The sequence below is a fragment of the Gymnoscopelus microlampas genome (assembly GCF_963454915.1).
Source record: "Gymnoscopelus microlampas genome assembly, chromosome: 19".
Lineage (NCBI taxonomy): Eukaryota > Metazoa > Chordata > Actinopteri > Myctophiformes > Myctophidae > Gymnoscopelus > Gymnoscopelus microlampas.
This window is the reverse complement of record NC_139956.1, coordinates 45,087,024-45,110,847: the sequence shown is the minus strand read 5'-3', so window position 1 is coordinate 45,110,847 and position 23,824 is coordinate 45,087,024. Positions and strand designations below refer to the sequence as shown.

Sequence of the window (23,824 nt, the reverse complement as noted above, 5' to 3'; positions counted from 1 at the left end):
AGAAAAATATTGTTTAATGAAGCTACAGTATGTACAGACTTTGAATGTGCTAATGCGGGTGCTTTAGGGAATTAAATATGTACAGTCCATCAATACAACGACAACAACAAAAACAAAAACAACAACCATACTGGCGGACCATACTGGCGGAGACAACAACAACAACTTAAGCAGACTGAGGGTGTAGAAGATATTCTCCATGACATCTGAGAACAATAGACTGCAGGACATTCATGGCTGTTCTGTTAACTCTATAAGGCACTGTTCAATGCATATACTGTACATTATTATTCTGTTAACACTAGGGCACAGTTCAATGTATATACTTTATTATTCTGTTAACTATATCAGGCACGGTTTAATTGATATACTTTATTATTCTGTTAACCCTATAAGGCACTGTTCAATTGATATACTTTATTATTCTGTTAACTCTATAAGGCACTATTCAACGTATATACTTTATTATTCTATTAACTCTAAGGCACTGTTCAATTGATATACTTTATTATTCTATTGACTCTAAAGCTTTTATTCTTGTTCAGTAATTTATAGACTGCACTATTCAAAGAGCAGATTACACAGGACATTCCCAAATCAAGTGTAAATGCATGTGACTGAGGCCACTGTGGTTCATGGTTAGGCTACACCTCTGCTACGTCATTTTGCAGCACATAAAACCAGACTCACTTTTAATAGAAAAAATAGCTTAAGCAGTTAGTTTCATACAGGTTCATTTACAGCAGAAAAGCTTGTCTAAGGCCCCGTTTAAACGGTCCGTAGAGAAAACGGCTACATACAATATCAGATGTGCCTTCCGTATAGACAGTATTTTCGGGGGTTGAAAATGCAAACAAAGTGAAACCCCCTCCCACAGTGGAAATCTTTGAAAACGCTCCGCCTCGCGTCTCCATGTAAACGTGCAATACGGGGGAAAAGGCAAAACGTGTGACGTCATCATGGCTCACGTCGGCTCACGCCGCGAATGCTGTTACATCTGTGTTAGTCTCGCGTGGCCAGACTGTTGCCTCCCACAATTTTCAAATGTTTCCAGTTTCCAGTCTGGGACTCTGAAGCTCTGTTCAAGATTAAAATATAAAGAGGATGTGAAGCCTCCTCCTCAATTCCGTTTCGTCTTTACAGTCACGACAAGAAGTAGAACAGAAGTGGTTCTACGCATGTGAGACTGGTCTATCTGGCAGCGCGTCACAGCGCTGCCATATACCGAGCCACCTGGCATGCACACTACAGCTTTTTCAATCACTTTTATTCTGCGTGTAAACGCGTGTAAACGCAGAATAAAAAGTCAGAACGCAACGGCAGTTTGTCGTTTTCTGTTCTGCTCGTTTAGTAAACATGGCCTTAATGTTCTGCATAGAAGAATGAGGAAGTTGTTTGTCTGTGAACTCACCGTAAATACCTTCCATCTTTTTTTTTTATCCCACAATTTTGCAACCCTTTTTCACCCGGTGCCAATTATCTAAGTGATCCTGGTCACTACACTCCCCCTGCCAGCCTAGGGAGGCCAGAGCCGAGCTCATCCCTCCTTCAATGCATGAGAGCCAACTGACCTTCTTGACACCTGACAGGGGGGAGTTTCCCTGGTTAGACGTAGCGTGTGGAAGGAACACGTTATTCCAACCAGTTCCTTTCCCCTCCATCAGGCGCCCCAGCTGTTAGTGTTTTATAACCTTTTCAACTGGTCACATAAAATGCAGATCCATAATGATCGATCGATCCAGTGTGTGTGGACACAGACAGGATTTGTGTCTGCTCCCCAGTGGAAAATAATTTCACAACTTGTTTTGCCGCAGGTACGCTGAATTCACCATCTTTTGTCAAAACTGCACGTCTTTCCCATCTCCCCAACTGGCCTCAGAACATTTATATACATTTTGATCGCTTGTAAGACGGTTCGTAAACACAAAAGGGATCACTGTTCGTTGTTTTTACATGTTTTTTACCGGAACTGTTGCTCCCTTTGCTAGAGCCGTTTGAATACACTGTGTCTCGTCAAATCCAGGGCAAAACTAATTAACTCGAGTTACAAAATTAACTTGAGTTACAAGCCTTTGCAGGAAACCAATAGACAGAAGGTGGATGGAGGCAGAAATCTTCAGATGACGTTATTTCCGTATCCGTGTGAGGTACAGTGAAAGTGGTCACTCCGGATTATAGATCACAGTGCGATCTTTTATAAATTCCCGTTTCATTGGGAAACGGGAATTGCAACGGGAATTGGAAACGGGAATTGCCACATTGCCACGGACAGAATTCCCGTCCGTGGCAATGAAAGAGTTAATATGTTGTTATGGGGACTTCATAGAAAAACATTGTTAAAACTACTTTGATGGGAAACGCTAGTTAGCCCCGACTATTGTTTCTATCACGTTTGTGTGGTGTGGTTAATGTAAGGGTTCTCCAGTAGGTGGCGGTACTGAGGGAAGTTGTCCAGCAGGAAGCGCGGGGCGTACATGGGCTCCCCCCGGTGGCTGGGAGGACACTTGCACTTTGATCCGTCAAACCAGCCTCCGATCCGGACCAGGTCTTTGATGTAGCCCAGATCCCTCTTCTCCGGGTAATCCCCCCAGCGCGGGAAGTCCCCGTTCTGAGCTGAAACTGATCATACAAATATGATATAATAAACATAAAATAAAAGAATAGAGAGCGGGAGTGACGTCAGCACTTCGGTTCTCTATAATAAAAATACAAATAATAATAATAATAATAGGACAGAACACCTAGCTTATAGTGGATTCCTTCCAGGCTGAAACACCAGGAACAATGCCATCCTGCGTAGTGGACCTGACTGCCTACTGACCACAGCATCACCTGTCTACCACTGTGACAGACAGACAGACAGACAGACAGACAGACAGACAGGTTAAACATAGTGGACCTGACTACCAGTCAATCTGACCAGTGTTCATTTTGACAAACACATTCTGATTTAGTCTTAGTCTTTTTAATAACACACCATTTAGTTTTAGTGCTATTTTAGTCTTCTGAAATTGTTTGGTCTTAGTCTAGTCTTAGTCAACTAAATATCACAATCTTAGTCTTCTAGTCTTAGTCTTAGTCTTAGTCAACAAAATTAACAGACAGACAGACAGACAGACAGACAGACAGACAGACAGACAGACAGACAGACAGACATGTACCTGTCTTTCTGGTATTGTTGGTAACCAGGTAGCTCATAGTGGTGTCTCCTCCTCAGTAAAATACCGTCGTTCTGATAAACAGCCTGTGAACAAAAAGAAAACATAAACATTATAAAAATAATATTCAAGATTCAAGAGGTTTTTATGTGTCACTGACTGCGGCATGCGTAGTGTACAGGCAGACAGGATGTATTGATTAGACAGTGATTACATATTGATTAGATATTGATCCTACCTCGAATATACGTAAGGGTACAGGCAGACAGTATTTATTGATTACATATTGATTAGATATTGATCCTACCTCTAACATACGTAGGGTACATGCAGACAGTATTTATTGATTACATATTGATTAGATATTGATCCTACCTCTAACATACGTAGGGTACATGCAGACAGTATTTATTGATTACATATTGATTAGATATTGATCCTACCTCTAACATACGTAGGGTACATGCAGACAGTATTTATTGATATTGATTAGATATTGATCCTACCTCTAACATATGTAGGGTACATGCAGACAGTATTTATTGATATTGATTAGATATTGATCCTACCTCTAACATACGTAGTGTACATGCAGAATGTATCTCCAGGGTTCCAGTTTCTCTCCAGAAGAACCCGTAGAGACTTTTTCTCAGGTGGAACGCCACGGGTTCCGTCCAGCCGTCGTACAGCTTGAGGAACAGAACGCCGGCGCTGGCCGGGATCTCGTCCGCATCGTTGATCAGGAAAACGTCGTCGGGTCGAGACTCGCGGACCCGCGACAGACCGTTCTGCGTCAGGAAGGTCCTGGTGGAAACACACAAACACACAAACACACAAACAAATAAATAAGTTCAATTTAACTTTTGATGCCAATACTTTTGTACTTTTACTCAAGTAACATTTTGAACACAGGACTTTTACTTTTACTAGTTTTTATATTGTGGTATTGCTACTTTTACTTAAAACATCTGAGTACTTCTTCCACCACTGGGCACGACAATGGAGGGGAAAATACTTTACTGGAAAAGATCACGGACGGACGGATGGATGTATTACCTGAATTGATAAGACAGACAGACAGACAGACAGACAGACAGACAGACCTGAAGGGGTCGTCAGACGACGGACGGACGGACGGACGGAGGGACAGACGGAGAGACGGAGAGACGGACATACGGACAAACGGACAGACCTGAAGTGGTCATCGGCGAGCCAGCCATTGTGTTCGGCTCCGCGGGGGAAGTGATCCAGGAACACGTACAGGATCTTGTGCTTGACGTAGTCGAAGGTGCCGTTGAGCAACAGATGCAGGAAGGTGAGCGGTCTATAACCCCCGGCCGCTGTGTAGTTGGACTCACACACCTGCAACACAACACAACGTTAGGAACAACACAACCCAAAACGCAATAAAAACAACACAACTCACAACACAACACAAACAAGTCACCAGTGGTGTCAAGTAACTAAATACATTTACTCAAGTACTGTACTTAAGTACACCTTTGATGTGTTTTTTAACTTTACTGGAGTATTTCAATTTTTCAGTACTTTTACTTCTACTCCAATTATTTGAAAACTTTAGTTACTAGTTACTTTGCAGATATTATATTATAAAACATACATTAACCACTTCAGCCCTATTGTATACCTAGGCTATTTGAAAATAGCAGATCTACAAGCTCAAAACGCATCGCACCACGATGCGTTGTGAGCTTGTAGATCTGCTATTTTCAAACATTTTAGTGCTTTTACTTTTGCTAATTTAAGTATATTTTGATGCCAACTTTTTGTACTTTTGCTCAAGTACATTTTGAACGCAGGCCTTTTACTTGTAACAGCATATTTTTTATATACTGTGGTATTGGTACTTAAGTAAAATATCGGAGTACTTCTTCCACCACTGATAATAACCATAAACAGGTCTAACCATAAACAGATCTACAGATCCATAGAGCTCATGGAAGCGTGCGTGCAGCAGATCAAACTCATGGTTTATGTTCACAGCGTTGATGACCCTCCTGGGCTGAGAGCGGACGGACAGGCGCCCCTTGTTGGCCAGGTTGGAGTGTTGCACCACCGTGGGCACGCCGCACTGGGCACCGTGCCAGCCTGCTCTACACACACACTGGCGCACGCACGCACGAACGCACGCACGCACACACACACACACACACACACACACACACACACACACACACACACACACTCACACACACACACTTGGACATCAACATTGAAAGTGATTTTATGAATGACATTTTGAATGATTAGCAGATCTACAAGCTCGCAACGTAGATGAGCTATTTTTCGGTGCATGAGACTGGCAACGCAACTACGTGCAAAACATGTTTGACTGTAATCCTAATCAGAAAACCTAAATGTCTAATCCTGACCCTAAACCACAACCTGCATCTATAGGTTAGGTGATAGGGGTTAGGGGTTAGCAGCAGTGGTGTAAAGTAACTAAGTACATTTACTTAAGTACTGTACTTAAGTACGATTTTAAGGTATTTTTTTTTACTGTACTGGAGTATTTCCAGTTTTCAGTACTTTCCACTACATCTCAGAGGCAAATATTGTACTTTTACTCCACTACAATTATTTGAAAACTTTAGTTATTAGTTACTTTGCAGATATGAATTATATATATATTATATTATAAAACATACATTAACCACTTTAGTCCTATTTCATACCTCGGTTATCTGAAAATAGCCGATCTACAAGCTCACAACATCGCATCGTGACACGTTGTGAGCTTGTAGATCGGCTATTTTCAAACATTTTAGTACTTTTACTTTTGGTACTTTAAGTACATTTTGATACCAATACTTTTGTACTTTTACTCAAGTACCATTTCGAACACAGGCCTTTTACTTGTAACCGAGTGTTTTTATATTGTGGTATTGCTACTTTTACTTAAGTAAGTAAGTAAGTAAGTAAGTAAAATATCTGAGTACCACCACTGATGTCCTGACCCTGAACCACAACCTGAATCTGTAGGTTAGGTGATAGGGGTTAGGGGTTAAAGGTCAGGGTACCTGGTCATGGTTCATGTTGGCGGTCCCCTCTCTCACACAGTGACGTCCAGACGGGCTGGTCATCCAGTGTTTCTGGGCGTCGTTGATCAGAGTGAAGGTTTGTTTGTGGATGTTTCCTGATGTTTCCAGATCTGACCGCATCACTGTAACCTGGAAACAATAAAATAATAATATTAATAATAATGATAATAGTACAGATCTGACCGCATCACTGCAAACTGGAAACAATAATAATAATAATAATAATAATAATAATAATAATAATAATAATAATAATAATAATAATAATAATAATAATAATAACAACAACAACAACTGTGGAGTGACACCCAGAGAAAAGCTTGACATGAACTGATTTACTGTCATTAGTTAAATATTAAAATAAATATAATTATAACATAGAAATGACTGTTATGCCTATTATCATTGCTGTCTTACTTTTTTTTGTATCAGTTCTTGAACACCCTTTACGTCTGTTTGTGGGTTTTACAAATATTGAACCAATAAAAAGTATTAACACATTCCATGCCAGAGGTTAATCTCATAATGTACTTACCAGTGCCAGCGTTTTATTGTTGTTTTTTTTGTTTTTTTCATGTCGCCATAGACCTTGTTAAAATCCTTAAGATTGAGCTCTAAACTGTTTGCGGATATGTGACTGCTTCGACCAGTGAAAACCACGTGTCAAACGGAATCGCCATATTGTAGTTAGAACGGTTTATGTTAAACAGTGATCAGCGAGGAGAAAAACTACAAAGAGAAAATGGCGTTTCAGTTTCGTCATTAGAACGGAGGCCGACGGGATCGGCAAAACCGGATCCCGGATAATTCCGTTTCCGGTGGTGCTACAATGAAATGTGCCGTATCGTAAATTGAAAAAAGTGTTATATATATATATATATATATATACATATATATACATACATATACATACATATACATACATATACATACATATACATACATATATATACATATACATATACATATATATATATACACATATATATACATATATATATATATATATATATATATATATATATATATATATATATATATATATATATATATATATGTACTCCTATGTGGGCATCTTACTGTGGTTCCTCAGTCCACCACTAGATGTCTCCCTCCCCTAGTGTTTCACATGGTAATGTTTTCACAGTGATTGTCCTCACATTGTTGTTGTTCTGTTCACTCTGTTTAATGGTTTATATTTAAATGATTAGAACAACGCAGAGGGAAGGAGGCATAATGCAACTGCAGTGTTATAAATTGAAAACACTGGCACTTATATTATGTTAGCTTTGTGATCATCTCACCAATCTTGCTCTGGGATCAACTCTGGTCTCTGGGTCTTCTGAAGGTTCAGTCTGTCTCCACACGAAAACCTTTTTGAAAAATCTTAAAAGTGTTTGAAAAAGGTGAATGATTTAGAATCTTTATTTAACACGAATATTCTCTTCTGGGGGTCCCTGGCACAAAACATTTTCCACGGGGGTCCACGGCCAAATACATATCACCGGAGTCCTTGACATGACAAAGTTTAAGAACTACTGATTTGGAAGGCATTTGTAGAATTGGCCTCTTAAAGGACGACTTCACCCATTTTCAACCTGTCTTCATATAATAGGCTCTATGCACAGCAGCCATATTGGGAATGAATTGGGCCCCTTCCTTACTTCCTTCACAGGTGTTACCAATGATACTAATTAAGGCTCTGTTCCATTTAGTGTGGCATAGTGGTTGTCTTATTTTCAAGGACCCCCATAACTCTGAGAGTGAGCCAACATGCGATATCAGCACCCTGACCAGAACGGAACAGAGCCTTCATTAGTATCAATGGTAACACCTGTGAAGGAAGTAAGAAGAGGCCCAATAGAGTGTCGCAGTTCCCGCCCACTTCCTGGTGCCGGAAGTAAATACTCAATGCATTTTTCCCATTGACTTTTACAAAGATATTTATATAAATTAATTTAAGCCTAGAATCAAGCTATCCAGGATCCTGGTGAATCATGACCATAAAACGTTTGATTCTGTGAAAAAACTTTTTTGAAAACGGCAAAACAAAGGGTATTTATTAAATATAGTATATCATATCATTAAATGTAAAATAATAAAAAATCACAGAAAAAAAAGGTTTTATGGTGATGATTCACCAGGATCCTGGATGGCTTGATTCTAGGCTTAAATTGATTGATATAAATATTTTTGGAAAAGTCAATGGGAAAAATGCATCGAGTATTTACTTCCGGCACCAGGAAGTGGCGGAACTGCAACGCTCTATTTCTTTCCAATATGGCTGCTGTGCATAGACCCTATTGGTCCTCACTAACACTCATGATAATATGGTAAAAAAGTAAAAGTAAAATCTACTCAGTCTGTGTCTCAGAGGAGGGCTGTGGACAGTTAACACATCAAGTGCCAGTTTTTAGCGGTGCCAACCGCTCTACGTTTGACTTTGTCTGCGTGTCCGTCCGTATGTCCGTCCGTCCGTTTGTGTGAGCACGGGATGAGCACGGCAAAGAAGCAACACATAGAAACACACGCACACACACACACACACACGGACTTGCAGATTGCCTATGCCATCTCTCCTCTCATTGGCCACACGTGCCACTGGTTATCAAAGAGGGGTCCAGGGACCCCCAGCGTATGAGCACCGTATGAGCACGGGATTTTAAACAGCTATAACTCCAGTTTCCAGCATGCCACCAAGTCCAAATTCAGTATGTGGACTTAGACCACCAATAGGGACGAGCATGAATTGCTGAAGCCCCGTCCCCTCTGTCTTCCCATTGGCTGGCCTTTACACAGCCATAACTCAAGTTTGCAGCATGCTACGGAGTACAAATTTTGCACATGGACTAAAACCACCAATAGGGACGAACTGTAATTACTTAAGCCCCACCCCCTCTGTCTGCCCATTGGCTGGCCTTTAAACAGCCATTATTCCAGTTTGCAGCATGCTACCAAGTACAAATTTGGTAAGTGGACTCAGACCACCAATAGGGACGAACTGAAATGAGTTAAGGCCCGCCCCAAAGGCACCGCTTTCTTCACACAGGGTGTGATTTTTTTTTAAAACGGGGTACATCCAGTGCCAGCGTTTTTTACCGTTTATGCTGATCGTTTTAGAGCTGTAGAGGCCTCCACGAGGACCCGGGTGTAAACAAAGGGTGCGTGCGCGATGGTCGAGGGTCCCGTCTAATGACTGGAACAATAATATTTCGATCCACCATTGCAGAGTGATCGCCCGTCGAAAATGGCTTGTTTTCACCACTGTAAAAAAGTATCTTATCATTGGAGCGGACAGAAGTGACGTTTTTTGGGCCCTTGTCACATCCGTCCATTCCATTTTACAGGGACCTAGGATCATTCCTAAGTTGCGTTACAGCGCCCCTTGTGGAAAAAAATAATAATGGAAAACAGTTAGATTTAACAGGTAGAGGTTTTGGCACTCGACTCGACGGGTGTATTTGAAAACACGTAGGTCTATGTGTTTGGCACTCGATTTGTTAAGAAACCTGTCTACCAGTGACATCATCGATGGGGAACTACAAATTGAAGATCAGCGCAAGCGAGTCCCTCACACGATTAAATGTTCATAAAGTAAATAGCCGACTCTCACGTGTAATGAAGAGAATAAGAATTTTGTTTACGTTTAACCTCACGACCAAAGGCTGATACAACTTGGAATAGATATTATATTGTTACAGGGAAAAAGAGATGCAACATAAAGTGGGAGTGAAACCCGTTTTTATTTAGAACTTAATATATATTTACACAAACTTAAATAGACTTAAACGTGTGTGTGCGGGCAGGGGTGATCCGTTTCAATATGCAAATAACTCGACCTGTATTGTTAGAAGGGTACATTCCAGATAATTTAAGGAGTGCTGCATACATCCCTAGGTATGTGCAGAAACCGGTTTATAATTTAATGGTACAGAAAGTACATGACGCGAACATGCGTGCAAAATGCACATGCAACCGCCACGTGAATGGCAATGACATGCCATACAGCACGTTAAGTTCCATTTCTTTAATAAGACTTTCAGAAGTCTCTCTCTCTCTCTCTCTCTCTCTCTCTCTCTCTCTCTCTCTCTCTCTCTCTCTCTCTCTCTCTCTCTCTCTCTCTCTCTCCTTCTCTCTCTCTCTCTCTCTCTCTCTCTCTCTCTCTCTCTTCCAGGAGATAATAAAACACCTTTCTATCTACTCAGATAACACCCAATACAAATTAATTATATTAATATATAATACTTTTGTTTTAAATGTTCTAGCCTTGACGACCATGCAGTCTTATGCAAACGTTAAAATGTAATTTAGATAGCATTTTATTTAGACAGATGCCAGGTCATTGTTGACCTGGCATCCTAAGTGTGTGTATAGTTTCAATGTACATCATTTATTTTATTTTTTTATATTATTATATATATGTTTAGACTGATGATAGGTTATTGGTTTATCTATGATCCTAGATTACTGAGTTTATCTTGCTTACTGTAAATCACGTCTGCTAAATGCCAAAATTGTAAATTGTAATTTGGCTTTTGCAATTGACACACTGTCCTAGTTATTTGTGTTTGTGAAATAGCCTTATTTATTATTAAATAATAGTCCATGGGGGGGGGGGGGGGGGCACCAGGTAAAATGCTGCCTATAGGCATCAAATTCCTCAGGGTCAGCTCTGACTACTGGTTACCAAATACTCAACTTTCTTCAATCTGACCAGGATTCAATGGGTTTCCCACATCTAAGTTGAGAACACTATCCATTCTGCTACCACTACTACAGATACTACACTGTGCATTTAGCAAGACTGACTACAGTAATGTTCTAATCAATGTGGAAAGCAAAACATCGGACGGGGATGAAGGGGAGGGTTAGGGGTGTCAAGATACACTAATTGCACGCTACAATACATGATGTTGGGCATATGATATCGATATGATACATTATTAATGTTCTTTTATCATGTATCATCAACATTGGCCATCATATTTAGTTTAAACTAACGTTATAAAGCACTTTAAAAAACAATTACAAAGTGCTTTGTACACACAAATACATACATTTGTGCAAGCTTAAGGGAGAAGTGAAGTTCTCACTAACTATAAACCCATTGTTTCAGAGGACAGATAGACACTAATATAACAAATATAATATAATATAACACTGCATGACTATAAATTCCACAAACCTCATATTCTTGTCATCTGGACTTTACCAACCAAGTGCAGCCTAGTTATTTCCAACAGCTAAAAAAAAACTATAATACCAGATACAGTATAATACCATGTAAACCATCTTAGATTAGATGTAGGCGTATTTGAGAGTGCAGAGGCATAATTGCTTTGATTAACGAGCGTCAACGAGAATCAGCTGACACACAACACCTCCTCTCTGCAGTGCTTTAAACTGAAAGTGGCTGGAGTCTGTTTCTCCAAAGTACCGTGAATGTGATGGAAGACATGATTAATAATTACTGTGATTATCATACACCATACAGTAAGAACTCCTATAACTTTCATTTGCAAAAAAAGAAGGAAAGTGTTTTTTTTTATTAAAAAAATATATATATTACGATACAGTATGACATCATGACAATATCTATCGTCACATTTTAAAACCATGATAGGTTATATCGTGGAACAATATATCGTGACACTCCTAGGCGGGGAGGGTTCATCTTTTGTTTTATCACTTGGGGAGGGTCATTGATTTTTTTTCTTTTTAGTCAAAGGGAGGGTCATGCCATTTTAGGTCAGGGCACATACATTTTCTCCAGGGGTAGTTTAAAAATCGACCTGTCCCTTAAAAAATAAAATAAAATAAAATAAAATAAAATAAAATAAAATAAAATAAAATAAAATAAAATAAAATAAAATAAAATAAAATAAAATAAAATAAAATAGAAATATTGAAGAAAAAAAAACTTTCTAACAATGATGGACAGGTTTCTGAAGTGTCCACAGCCCTCCTATGAGACACAGACCGAGTAGAAAAAAATGACACCATTTTATCATGAGCATTAGTGAGGATCTATTATGAAGATTGGAAATGGGTGAAGTCGTCCTTTAATGTCTTATGGGTTAAAATGTGAAGACGCTTAGAAAACCTGTCAGTCAGTGATTTGCATTATCGATGGATCAAGACAGAACCCCACCTACAGCGGCCTGGGTGCATTCGAGAGACCAGAGGCCCCACCCCCTATCTGGTGTGTGTGTGTGTGTGTGTGTGTGTGTGTGTGTGTGTGTGTGTGTGTGTGTGTGTGTGTGTGTGTGTGTGTGTGTGTGTGTGTGTGTGTGTGTGTGTCTGCGTCTGTACCTTGGCGCTGACAGGCTGATGGTGTTTGTTAGGTGAAGGTTCAGGGCTCGGTAACAGTGAAACACTGTCAGCACACACACAGCTGTGGAGAACACACGCACTGGAGACCTACACACGCACGTACGCACGCATGCACACGCGCACACACACACACACACACACACACAAACACACACACACACATACACATACACACACACACACACACACACACACACACACACACACACACACACACACACACACACACACACACACACACACACACACACACACACACACACACACACACCATTAACACCATAGTTAAAGTCCAAAGGTACAGTAGTAGTGGGCAGATAAGCAAACCAGTTGTGCATTTTATGATTAAAGCATGAAACGTTCAGCATATCATGTACATACAGTAAGTACCCCAAGGTTTGATTTCAGACGTGGAATGACTTTCTGACTGACCCCTGGTGACCTCGAGGGGTCATTGACCTCGGAATTGCATGTTTTCCACTTTTTGCCCCATTATTCTCCATTAATAACAATATATATGCCTGTTAAAATGATAGTTTTGTTCTAATACATGAAAAATTAAACCTAATAGTCACTCTATAGAAATGGTGATTCCTGTAAACCAGGGGTCTTCAACGTTTTCAGGCCAAGGACCCCCTAGCTGAGAGAGAGATGAAGCAGGGACCCCCTATTCTATATTGTATACAATTGTGTTTCAGATTAAAGTTTATTTTTTACTTAGTCTGCTCTTTTTTCCCTCTACACCTATAGCCCTCAAATATAGCCGATCTACAAGCTCTCAACGCCTGTAGATCTGCTATTTTCGGCTAATGTTCCCCTCAGAACAGGAATTCTAGGGTTCAAGTGGTTAATGTAAAAAAAACGAAATCCTATCACACAAAGATTTTGTGAACCCCCTATAGTAGCTCTGGGGACCCCCTGTTGAAGACCCCTGCTGTAAACTATTATGATAGTTCTGTTATAACATTGTTATGGCATTAAAAACATCTAGGAGAAAGGAGAGAGAGAGCAGCAGTAAAATAACACAACATAACATATAACAACACAACAAGTGCTAATGCATTCAAAGTGCAATATAGGTACAATGCTATTCAAAGGTGCATCTCATGATGTTGGTTTTAGTTTTGGGGGCAGTATATGGAGTATAAAGTTTGGACAGCTCTGTTTGTACAGACAGAGACATTGGCTGTAATAACAACATATATGGTTATTAGGTTAATAACACATTGTTATTAGGTTAATAACACATATATAGTTATTAGGTTAATAACACATTGTTATTAGGTTACATGGTTATTAGGTTAATAACACATTGTTATTAGGTTAATAACACATATATAGTTATTAGAATAACACATTGTTATTAAGTTAATAACACATATATGGTTATTAGGTTATTAACACATTGTCATTAGGTTAATAACAACATATATAGTTATTAGGTTAATAACACATATATGGTTATTAGGTTAATAACACATTGTTATTAGGTTAATAACAACATATATAGTTATTTGGTTAATAACACATTGTTAATAGGTTAATAACACATATATGGTTATTAGGTTAATAACACATTGTTATTAGGTTAATAACAACATATATAGTTATTAGGTTAATAATACATTGTTATTAGGTTAATAACACATTGTTATTAGGTTAATAACAACATATATAGTTATTAGGTTAATAAAACATTGTTATTAGGTTAATAACACATGCATGGTTATTAGGTTAATAACACATGCATGGTTATTAGGTTAATAACACTTGGTTATTAGGTTAATAACACATGCATGGTTATTAGGTTAATAACACTTGGTTATTAGGTTAATAACACATACATGGTTATTAGGTTGTCCCACCTGAAAACACTTAGGATTTAGAAATGAAAGACCCTATATAGGATGGCAGGTAACCAAATGATCCAAGTGAGAACATTAAGCCATGTCAGAATGCTCTGTCAGCTACATCATGTCACGTGACAACAAGCAGTGGTGGAAACAGGAAATGGAACGTTTGGTCACATGGTGTGAGGAGGAACATATTGAAGCACCTTTATCTGATCTGTGTTTGCGTGTGTGTGTGCGTGTGTGTGTGTGTGCATGTGTTTGTGCGTGTGTGCGTGTGTGCGTGTGTGCGTGCGTGCGTGCGTGTGTGTGTGTGTGTGTGCGTGTGCGTGTGCGTGTGCGTGTGCGTGTGCGTGCGTGTGCGTGTGCGTGTGCGTGTGTGTGTGTGTGTGTGAGGATGTGGTGTTTTACTTTTTAAATGAGAAGACATGTGAAACCGTCAGCCAACCACAACCCTGTCACCCTGCAAACATAACCAACGACAGACGACAGGCAACACTTCCACCCACACAGACAGACAGACAGACAGACAGCTGTCAGAGCCATGAAGAAGGATTATTATTATGGACAATAAACAGATTGCATTAAAAAGTGTACTGACTGCTTTACAGATCAAAGGTCAAAAGCCGTACTGCACAATGTAATGCAGGGGTCTTCAACAGGGGGTCCGGGACCCCTAGAGGGTCCTCAGAGTTACTACATTTACCTAGTGTTGATGGACCCCCTAGGGGTCCCGGACAAGTACAGAGGTCAAAGGTCAAGTTTACCTAGTGTTGATGGTTTAACCCTTTCAATCCGGGAACGCATCTGTGCCCTTTGGCTATTCAAAAATAGCAGATCTACAAGCTCATAGCGCAACACCGAGTGCCGCGCTACGAGCTTGTAGATCTGCTATTGCATTTTTTGAAAAATCGTGAACATTTGTGCCAATCTATATATATAATCTATCTATATAAATGCACCATTTACCATTTAAAGCAACATTTAAACACAAATCTTGTAAGCTAAGGGGTCCCTGCTTTATCTCTCTCTCTCAGCTAAAGGGTCCCTGCTTCATCTCTCTCTCAGCTAAAAGGGTCCCTGCTTTATCTCTCTCTCTCAGCTAAGGGGTCCCTGCTTTATCTCTCTCTCTCAGCGAAAGGGTCCCTGCTTTATCTCTCTCTCAGCTAAAGGGTCCCTGCTTCATCTCTCTCTCAGCTAAGTGGTCCCTGCTTTATCTCTCTCTCAGCTAAAGGGTCCCTGCTTCATCTCTCTCTCAGCTAAAGGGTCCCTGCTTCATCTCTCTCTCAGCTAAGGGGTCCCTGCTTTATCTCTCTCTCTCTCTCTCTCTCTCAGCTAAGGGGTCCCTGCTTCATCTCTCTCTCAGCTAAGGGGTCCCTGCTTCATCTCTCTCTCGCTAAGGGGCCCCTGCTTCATCTCTCTCTCTCTCTCTCTCTCTCTCTCTCTCTCTCTCTCTCTCTCTCTCTCTCTCTCTCTCTCTCTCTCTCTCTCTCTCTCTCTCTCTCTCTCTCTCTCTCTCTCTCTCTCTCTCTCTCTCTCTCTCTCTCTCTCTCTCTCTCTCTCTCTCTCAGCTAAGGGGTCCCTCCTTCATCTCTCTCTCTCTCTCTCTCAGCTAAGGGGTCCCTGCTTCATCTCTTCATCTTGACCTCTGTAAGTACAGAGGTCAAAGGTCAAGTTTACCTAGTGTTGATGGTTTAACCCTTTCAATCCGGGAACGCATCTGTGCCCTTTGGCTATTCAAAAATAGCAGATCTACAAGCTCATAGCGCAACACCGAGTGCCGCGCTACGAGCTTGTGGAAAAGGGTAGAGACGTGTGAACATGCTCTCTTTTTCACACACTCTGTTGGGTGTGAGTCAGTGTACATAATTGTCTTTGTAAAATGACAAATGTTGGACAACATACTATTGGACAGAGTGCAAACCTTTGTGTCCGGTTATGAAACAGGTTTGAATCAATGCTTCGTTCACTAATTATAGACATGTGTAAATATACCACAGTGTTCATTTTGACACTGGTATAATCAGTGACATTACAGTAGTGTCAGTCTACTTTATGTGGATTATACCAGTGTCAGTCTACTTTATGTGGATTATAACAGTGTCCGTCATTGTTATGTGGATTATACCAGTATCAGTCTACTTTATGGTGGATTATGTGGTCGACACGCACTGACATGTTGCACCTTAATCCCATGTACAATGCGCTAACTTTAGTTTTTTGTTTGTCTCGCACCTTAACCCATTTGGGTTACGGTGCGGGACGGGAACCCCTATTTGTAACTATACCTATACCTTTGTAACCCCTTTTGGGGTTCCTGTTGCTATAGTAGCAACATACATTTGTTGTAATCTTTGAATAAATATTGGACGTTTTTCAGAAAAAGAAGGCATTTTTTGAATCGGCCTCAGGTCTAAATGGGTTAACTATAACGTCCATAAGTCTAACTTGACTGTCATAAGCATGCTACACTCACGCGCCTTTATATCTTATCTCAGGTACCACGTGTAAACACGTAGATACTTTGTTTGTTTTCTTTGATTGATCTCTCTTCCCCCTTACCACCCCCCCCCCCTCTTCTTCCTCCCTTTCTTTTTTATGGACATAACAAAAACAATAGAACTTGCACAACAACTAACAATAGCTACCGACACCATAGACATCACGGTGCAAATAAGCCAGTGATACTGCAGTTATGTGGTGACATCAGTGCAGTATTTGGTAGCAGGATAAACAGGCTCCTTATACAAATATTTGGTTGTATTTCCTTAACCTATTTATAGGCCGGGAATGCATCTGTGTGTCATTTTAAGATTTATTTGGCTATTCAAAAATAGCAGATCTACAAGCTCATAGCGCGGCACCGAGTGCCGCGCTATGAGCTTGTAGGTCTGCTATTTTAAAAGAGACATTGTGACAATTTGTGCGAATCTTTGAATATATATATTTTTAAAGCGAACATTTGTAAAACATGTTGTTCCAGGGACCCCCCCAGAAGCAAAGATTTGAGTTACAAATGTTCGCTTAAAATGATATATATTCAAAGATTTGCACACGTTTGCACGACTTTTCTCGATAGCAGATCTACAAGCTCATAGCGCTATGAGCTTGTAGATCTGCTATTTTTGAATAGCCAAAGAAATCAGAAATGACGCAAATGCGTTCCTCGGATTGAATGGATTAACGTTCTGTTTCTGTGACGATGACTAACACTATAGTGGCAGCGCCAACCGGCTGAACACACCCTTAAAAACACAGAGGTCATAAAACCTGGCAACACAATGAGGCCTTTAAGCTCGTAAATTTGTCTCGAATCCTCGTAGATCATCTGCTACATGGCCACGCCCCCATCCACATCAAAGTTCAAATCAAATCAAAGTTTATTTATATAGCACCAGTGGTGGAAAAAGTACTCAAATGTTTTACTTAAGTAAAAGTATCAATACTGCAATGTAGAAATACTCTGTTACAGGTGAAAGTCTGAATTCAAAATGTACTTGAGTAAAAGCACAAAAGTATTGGTATCAAAATGCTTCTACATTTTCGAAATCTAAAATGACACAGATGCGTTCCCGTTCTAAATGGATTAATCTTGGCTAGAAGTCTCTCTGCTGCGTTCACACGGGCAGATTAAAAGAGACAAAGATACTAAAATACACAGCATCTTTGTCGCCGTGTCGCTTTGTATCTGTGTTGCTCAGCGCGGTCGTTGACGTCATCAAACGTGCGGACATCGGAGCTACAGTTGTAGTTTTGCATCTTTGTATCTGGAAGTTGAACCCAGCTCAACTTGAATTTGTATCTTTGTAACCCAGCTCAACTTGAATTTGTATCTTTGTAACCCAGCTCAACTTGAATTTGTATCTTTGTAACCCAGCTCAACTTGAATTTGTATCTTTGTAACCCAGCTCAAACTTGAATTTGTATCTTTGTTGCTAGAGCTACAAATACAAACGTCGGATGTATCTTTGTTTCTTCGTGTCGCTGGTTTCCATTGACGATGAATGGTACAGCATGTATCTTTTTATCTACCCGTGTGAACGCAGCATTTGACAACAGAGCTAACCTGTTTGTCCAGTTTGAAGGCTCTGCATCAAAAGTGCCAACAAGGTGTTTTACAGAGGAGTGTGTGTGCAGAGCTAAGGGGTCCTAGGATGACATTAAGGGGTCCTAGGATGACAGGGGGAGGGATGGGAGAGTCGAGGCCGAAAATGATGATTCCTGTCTTATTAAGATTGAGAATGTTTGAGCCCATCCAGGATTGATTGTCTGCCAGGCAGTCCTGCAGCAGCTGTAATAGATTGTAATCTAGATTATTGTCTTTTGACAGGCAGGTATTTGGATGTTGTCAGCAAAGCAGTGAAATTATATGTTGTGTCTGGTTATGATTTCCCCGAGGCAGTGGTTTAAAGTAACTAAGTACATTTACTCAAGTACTGTACTGTACTGGAATATTTCCAATTGTCTATACTTTTACTTGTACTCCACTACATCTCAGAGACAAATATTGTACTTTTACTCCACTACAATTATTTGAAAACTTTAGTTACTACTAGTTACCTTGCTGATATACATTATTACATTATAAAACATACATTAACCACTTTAGCCTTATTTTATACCTAGGCTATTTGAAAATGGCCGATCTACGCTATCTAAGCTCACAACGCGTTGCGTTGACAGCTTGTACTGTAGATCTGCTATTTTCAAACATTTTAGTACTTTAATTTTGGTACTTTAAGTACATTTTCATACCAAAACTTTTGTACTTTTACTCAAGTAACATTTTTAACACAGGCCTTGGACTAACAGAGTATTTTCATATTGTGGTATTGCTACTTTTACTTAAGTAAAATATCTGAGTACTTCTTCCACCACTGGACGCAGGTAGATTTGGATGTCGTCAGCAAAGCAGTGAAGTGATATGTTGCGTCTCGTTACGATAGGCTCTATGCACAGCAGCCATATTATCACTTCCTTCACAGGTGTTACCAATGATACTAATGAAGGCTCTGTTCCATTTAGTCTAGCACAGTGGTTTCCACGACCCCCATAACTCTGAGAGTGTACAAATGGAACCAAATGGACCCTTACGGGTCCATTTGGTTCCATTTGTACACTCTCAGAGTTACACACCTGTAAGGGGCCATTTGGAAGCCCATGAGGGTCCCTGGACCCCAGATCCACTGCTGTAACAGAGTGTTTCCAGTGAGCCAACATGCACAATATCAGCACCCTGACTCTGTTTGACCAGAAAGGGACAGAGCCTTCATTAGTATCATTGGTAACACCTGTGAATGTCTTCACAATATGGCTGCTGTGAATAGAGCCTATTTCCCCTAGAGGGCAGTATGCATAGTAAAAAGAGGATGGGGCCCAGGATCGAACCTTGGGGGACTCCGCAGATGAGAGGGGCCTTATAGTTGACGGAAATTCTCCAAGATGAACAGAAAAAAACGGGTCCATTTGGTTCCATTTGTACACTCTCAGAGTTACACACCCGTAAGGGGTCATTTGGAACCCCCTCAAGGACCCATGAGGGTCCCTGGACCACACTTTGAGACCCACTGATGTAGCAGAGTGTTTTCAGTGAGCCATCATGCACAATATCAGCACCCTGACTCTGTTTGACCAGAATGGAACAGAGCCTTCATTAGTATCATTGGTAACACCTGTGAAGGAAGTAAGAAGAGGCCCAATTCTTTTCCAAAATGGCTGCATAGAGCCTATACCAGGCCGGCCGTTTAATAATTTATTATATATGTTTTTTCTATATACTTTTTTGGGTCTGGGCGGCCCACAAAGTAAATATAACTCATGTAATTGGCCCACTGGCTTGTCTCTCATCTGAAATGGCCAATCCTTGAGTTGCACCGGCCCACATTACCTCCAGTATTTTATCATCATTGTGCATTTTTCATTGTGTATTTTTATCACAAATAATACAATTGTTTATTTGTATTATAAATAAAAATATACCGCTCATCGGTTAGTATTTGGGACCTCGCCGCACAGCCAGAGGCAAAAATATTACTGGCCTCTCTCTATCGGAGATTCCCAGGCTGAATGGGGGCCAGCACGTCCCTGAGCACAGGTGAGACATAAAGGAAAGGAAATCCTCTAAGCAGGAAGTATAGGCTCTATGCACAGCAGCCATATTATCACTTCCTAATCAGGTGTTACCAATGATACTAATGAAGGCTCTGTTCCATTTAGTCTAGCACAGTGGTTTCCACGACCCCCATAACTCTGAGAGTTATGGGGGTCGTGGACCCTTACGGGTCCATTTGGTTCCATTTGTACACTCTCAGAGTTACACACCTGTAAGGGGCCATTTGGAAGCCCATGAGGGTCCCTGGACCCCAACTGTAGATATGCACAATATCAGCACCCTGACTCTGTTTGACCAGAATGGTCATTGGTAACACCTGTATCATTGGCAACACCTGTGAATGTCTTCATAATATGGCTGCTGTGAATAGAGCCTATTGGCCTGAGGAAAGTAACTTATCCATTATGAAGGAAGTAATCCGTCATAACGTGAAGTCATCCAGTGCAACAGGCCTGATATAAGAGTCTTACTTTGTAGGATTTTGTAGGATTTACTAAGAATAGAGGTAGAAAGAAGGAAAAGTACAACTCAAATAATGTAATGTTCCTCATAGGAGTAGAGTGGAAAAAACGATATAGTAACAACATAGCAGCAGATGCTATTGAACAATAATATATAGATATATATACAGTGGTGTAAAGTAACTAAGTAGGCCTACTGTACTTTAGGTATTTCCAATTTTCAGTAATTTTACTTCAACTCCACTACATCTCAAAGGGAACTATTATACCTTTACTCCACTACAATTATTTGAGAACTTTAGTTACTAGTTACTTTGTAGATTTTGATTATTAACGAATTAACGTAAAGTCATCCAGTATGCACTTTACTCAGGGATCAGTAAGCAAAATATTCAAAGACTACAACTTATGCACAAAACACAGCTGCCTACCCTTCACTGGTTACCTGTGAGTTTTAGAATTGATTTAAAGATTTTACTGCTTGTTTTTAAAGCCCTAGATCAGGGATGATGCAACTTTGATGATGGAGAGGGCCACTGTATTTCCACACTCACTCCAGAACAGAGGGCCACATGTCATATACTGTCGGGCAGACACCTCTTATCTCCGTGTTTCAACTTTAATCCATAATTAATGCCGTACTTCGTCGATTCTATATCACACAAAAGTAGCAAAAATAGCCGGTCCACAAGCTCAAAACGCGTTGCAGTGCGACGCATTTTGAGCTTGTAGATCTGCTATTTTTGCTATTTTTTTTTGGAATCCTGAAAAGTAAAATTTGTATTTCATTTCAAATGCATTTAGTTATACTTGTGAAAAAAAAGAAATATATATGAACAAAATACAAACACATTGGACATAAAAAAAGACAATACAATTTGAATACTAGTCATTAAACTACTAATATAGACAGAAGTAATTAAAGCGGGTCATGTTTGGAATTGTAACAGCTGAAATCAATAATATATCAGTATTCCGATATGAACCTGCCGGCCCATATTAAGTGAAGGTGGGGGCCACATGTGCGTATATCTGTGACCTTTTAACTCCTTGTAAGCCAGGCCACTGCCTGAGATCATCCAGCAGGGGGCGCTATTGAAGGTACCAAAGTCTCGCCTTGTCACAAAGGGCCGTTCGGGCCCCTTGGCTGTGGAACTCACTGCCTGGGGGCCTCGGGCAGGCAAACTCTTCAAATCTCTCCTAAAAACTCACCTCTATCGCACAGCTTTTTCTTAAATTATGAACTGTTGTACTATACAATTCATTTCTGTATATTAACTGTTGTAAAGCACTTTGTAAGTTGTTTTTTGAAAGGTGCTATGTACATAAATAAAGTTATTATGACAAAAAAGGTGGTGTTCAGGTGATCTGCAAACCACTGTCACTGTTATATTGATACAGACAGACAGACAGACAGACAGACAGACAGACAGACAGACAGACTTGTTTGCATAAGGCAGTTATTTTAACTTTTTCACCTTTAAGAAAAGAACACCTTATGCAAACAAGCCTGTACTAATCCCCGGACGCACACCGTTTAATGTCTTATAAGTGATTTAGTTTTAGATTATAGTGATTGTATAGTTGATGTAATGAATGTTTCGCACTCAAATGTACTCAAAGGTTTTATTTAAAATTATGAATTCTGCACTGTAGAAATACTCTGTTACAAGTAAAAGTCCAGAATTCAAAATTTACTTGAGTAAAAGTACAAAAGTATATCAAAATGTACTAAAGGTACCAAAATTACATTATGCAGAATGCCCCATTTCACAAGTTTTCAAATGTATAAAGTGTATAAAAATCTTTTGAAAATAGCAGATCTACAAGCTCACAATGCGTCTCATCGCGACACATTGTGAGCTTGTAATAATAATCAAAATCTACAAAGTAACTAGTAACTAAAGTTTTAGAATAATTGTAGTGGAGTAAAAGTATAATATTTGCCTGTAAAAGTAAAAGTACTGGAAATTGGAAATAGTCCAGTTAAGTAAATAATACCTCAAAATTACATTACAGTAAATTAAGTACAGTACTTGAGTAAATGTACTTAGTTACTTTACACCACTGACAGACAGACAGACAGACAGACAGACAGACAGACAGACAGACAGACAGACAGACAGACAGACAGGTGTGACTTACCTCAGTAGATTAGTTCTGACCATGATGAACCAGCAGATGAAATCCAGCAGATCCAACACGTTACCTACCTACCATGCTATCTGCTTATCTCTCTATCTATCTACTGTATATCTATATGTCCAATGTATCATCCAACACATTACCTGCCTACAGTGGGCTACCATACTATCTGTCTGTCAGGCTGTCCTCACTTAACATCATAACTATGAGGATACACACACATCGATGGGAGGAGACAGAGAGAGAGAGAGGGGAGGGGAGGGGAGGGTGGAGTCAATAAAAGAGGAACACGTTATACATATGAAATATGAGAGAGAGAGAGCGAGCGAGAGAGAGAGAGAGAGAGAGAGAGAGAGAGAGAGCAGTGGTGGAAAGTAACTAAGTACATTTACTCTACTGTACTGTACAATTTTGAGGCACTTTTACTTTAATGGAGTATTTCCAAAGTTCAAAACTTTGACTTGTTCTACTCTCTACTACATGTACATCTCAGAGGAAAATATCATACTTTTGCTCCACTACAATTAATTGAAAACTTTACTAGTTACTTTACTAGTTACTTTGCAGATATACATTATTATATGATAAAACATACAGTAACCACTTTAGCCTTGTTTTATACAGTATATAGGCCAATCTAGGAATAGGAAAATAGCCGATCTACAAGCTCACACCGTGTCGCATTGTGACGCGTTGTGAGCTT

At 39.9% G+C, this 23,824-nt stretch overlaps 1 protein-coding gene across 2 annotated transcripts; it reads right to left on the bottom strand.

The window, feature by feature from the left end:
* LOC311034996 (beta-1,4-mannosyl-glycoprotein 4-beta-N-acetylglucosaminyltransferase-like) lies at window positions 1–23,311 on the bottom strand. Of its 2 annotated transcripts, XM_084043047.1 has the most exons (10): window positions 23,122–23,311; window positions 12,533–12,640; window positions 7,525–7,606; window positions 6,200–6,349; window positions 5,086–5,283; window positions 4,351–4,520; window positions 3,728–3,962; window positions 3,162–3,244; window positions 2,742–2,842; window positions 1–2,619 (listed from the first exon to the last, which is right to left on the bottom strand). In XM_084043047.1, exons 1-10 carry the CDS (start codon window positions 23,142–23,144, stop codon window positions 2,387–2,389), a joined length of 1,383 nt encoding a protein of 460 aa, XP_083899173.1. In that variant the 5' UTR covers window positions 23,145–23,311; the 3' UTR covers window positions 1–2,386. The 2 variants fall into 2 exon arrangements, with proteins under 2 accessions (XP_083899173.1, XP_083899174.1); XM_084043048.1 differs by lacking the exon at window positions 5,086–5,283.
* Between the last annotated feature and the right edge of the window lie 513 nt (window positions 23,312–23,824).

What these genes read in the sequence shown, in the direction of transcription:
- LOC311034996 (XM_084043047.1), bottom strand. Translation starts at nt 23,144, where the DNA reads ATGGTCAGAACTAATCTACTGAG. An exon ending in CTCGCCGATGACCACTTCAG is followed by an intron (nt 3,963 to 4,350) that starts GTCTGTCCGTTT and finishes TGTTTCCACCAG; the next exon opens with GACCTTCCTGACGCAGAACG. An exon ending in GTACACTACGTATGTTAGAG is followed by an intron (nt 3,245 to 3,727) that starts GTAGGATCAATA and finishes TTTTGTTCACAG; the next exon opens with GCTGTTTATCAGAACGACGG.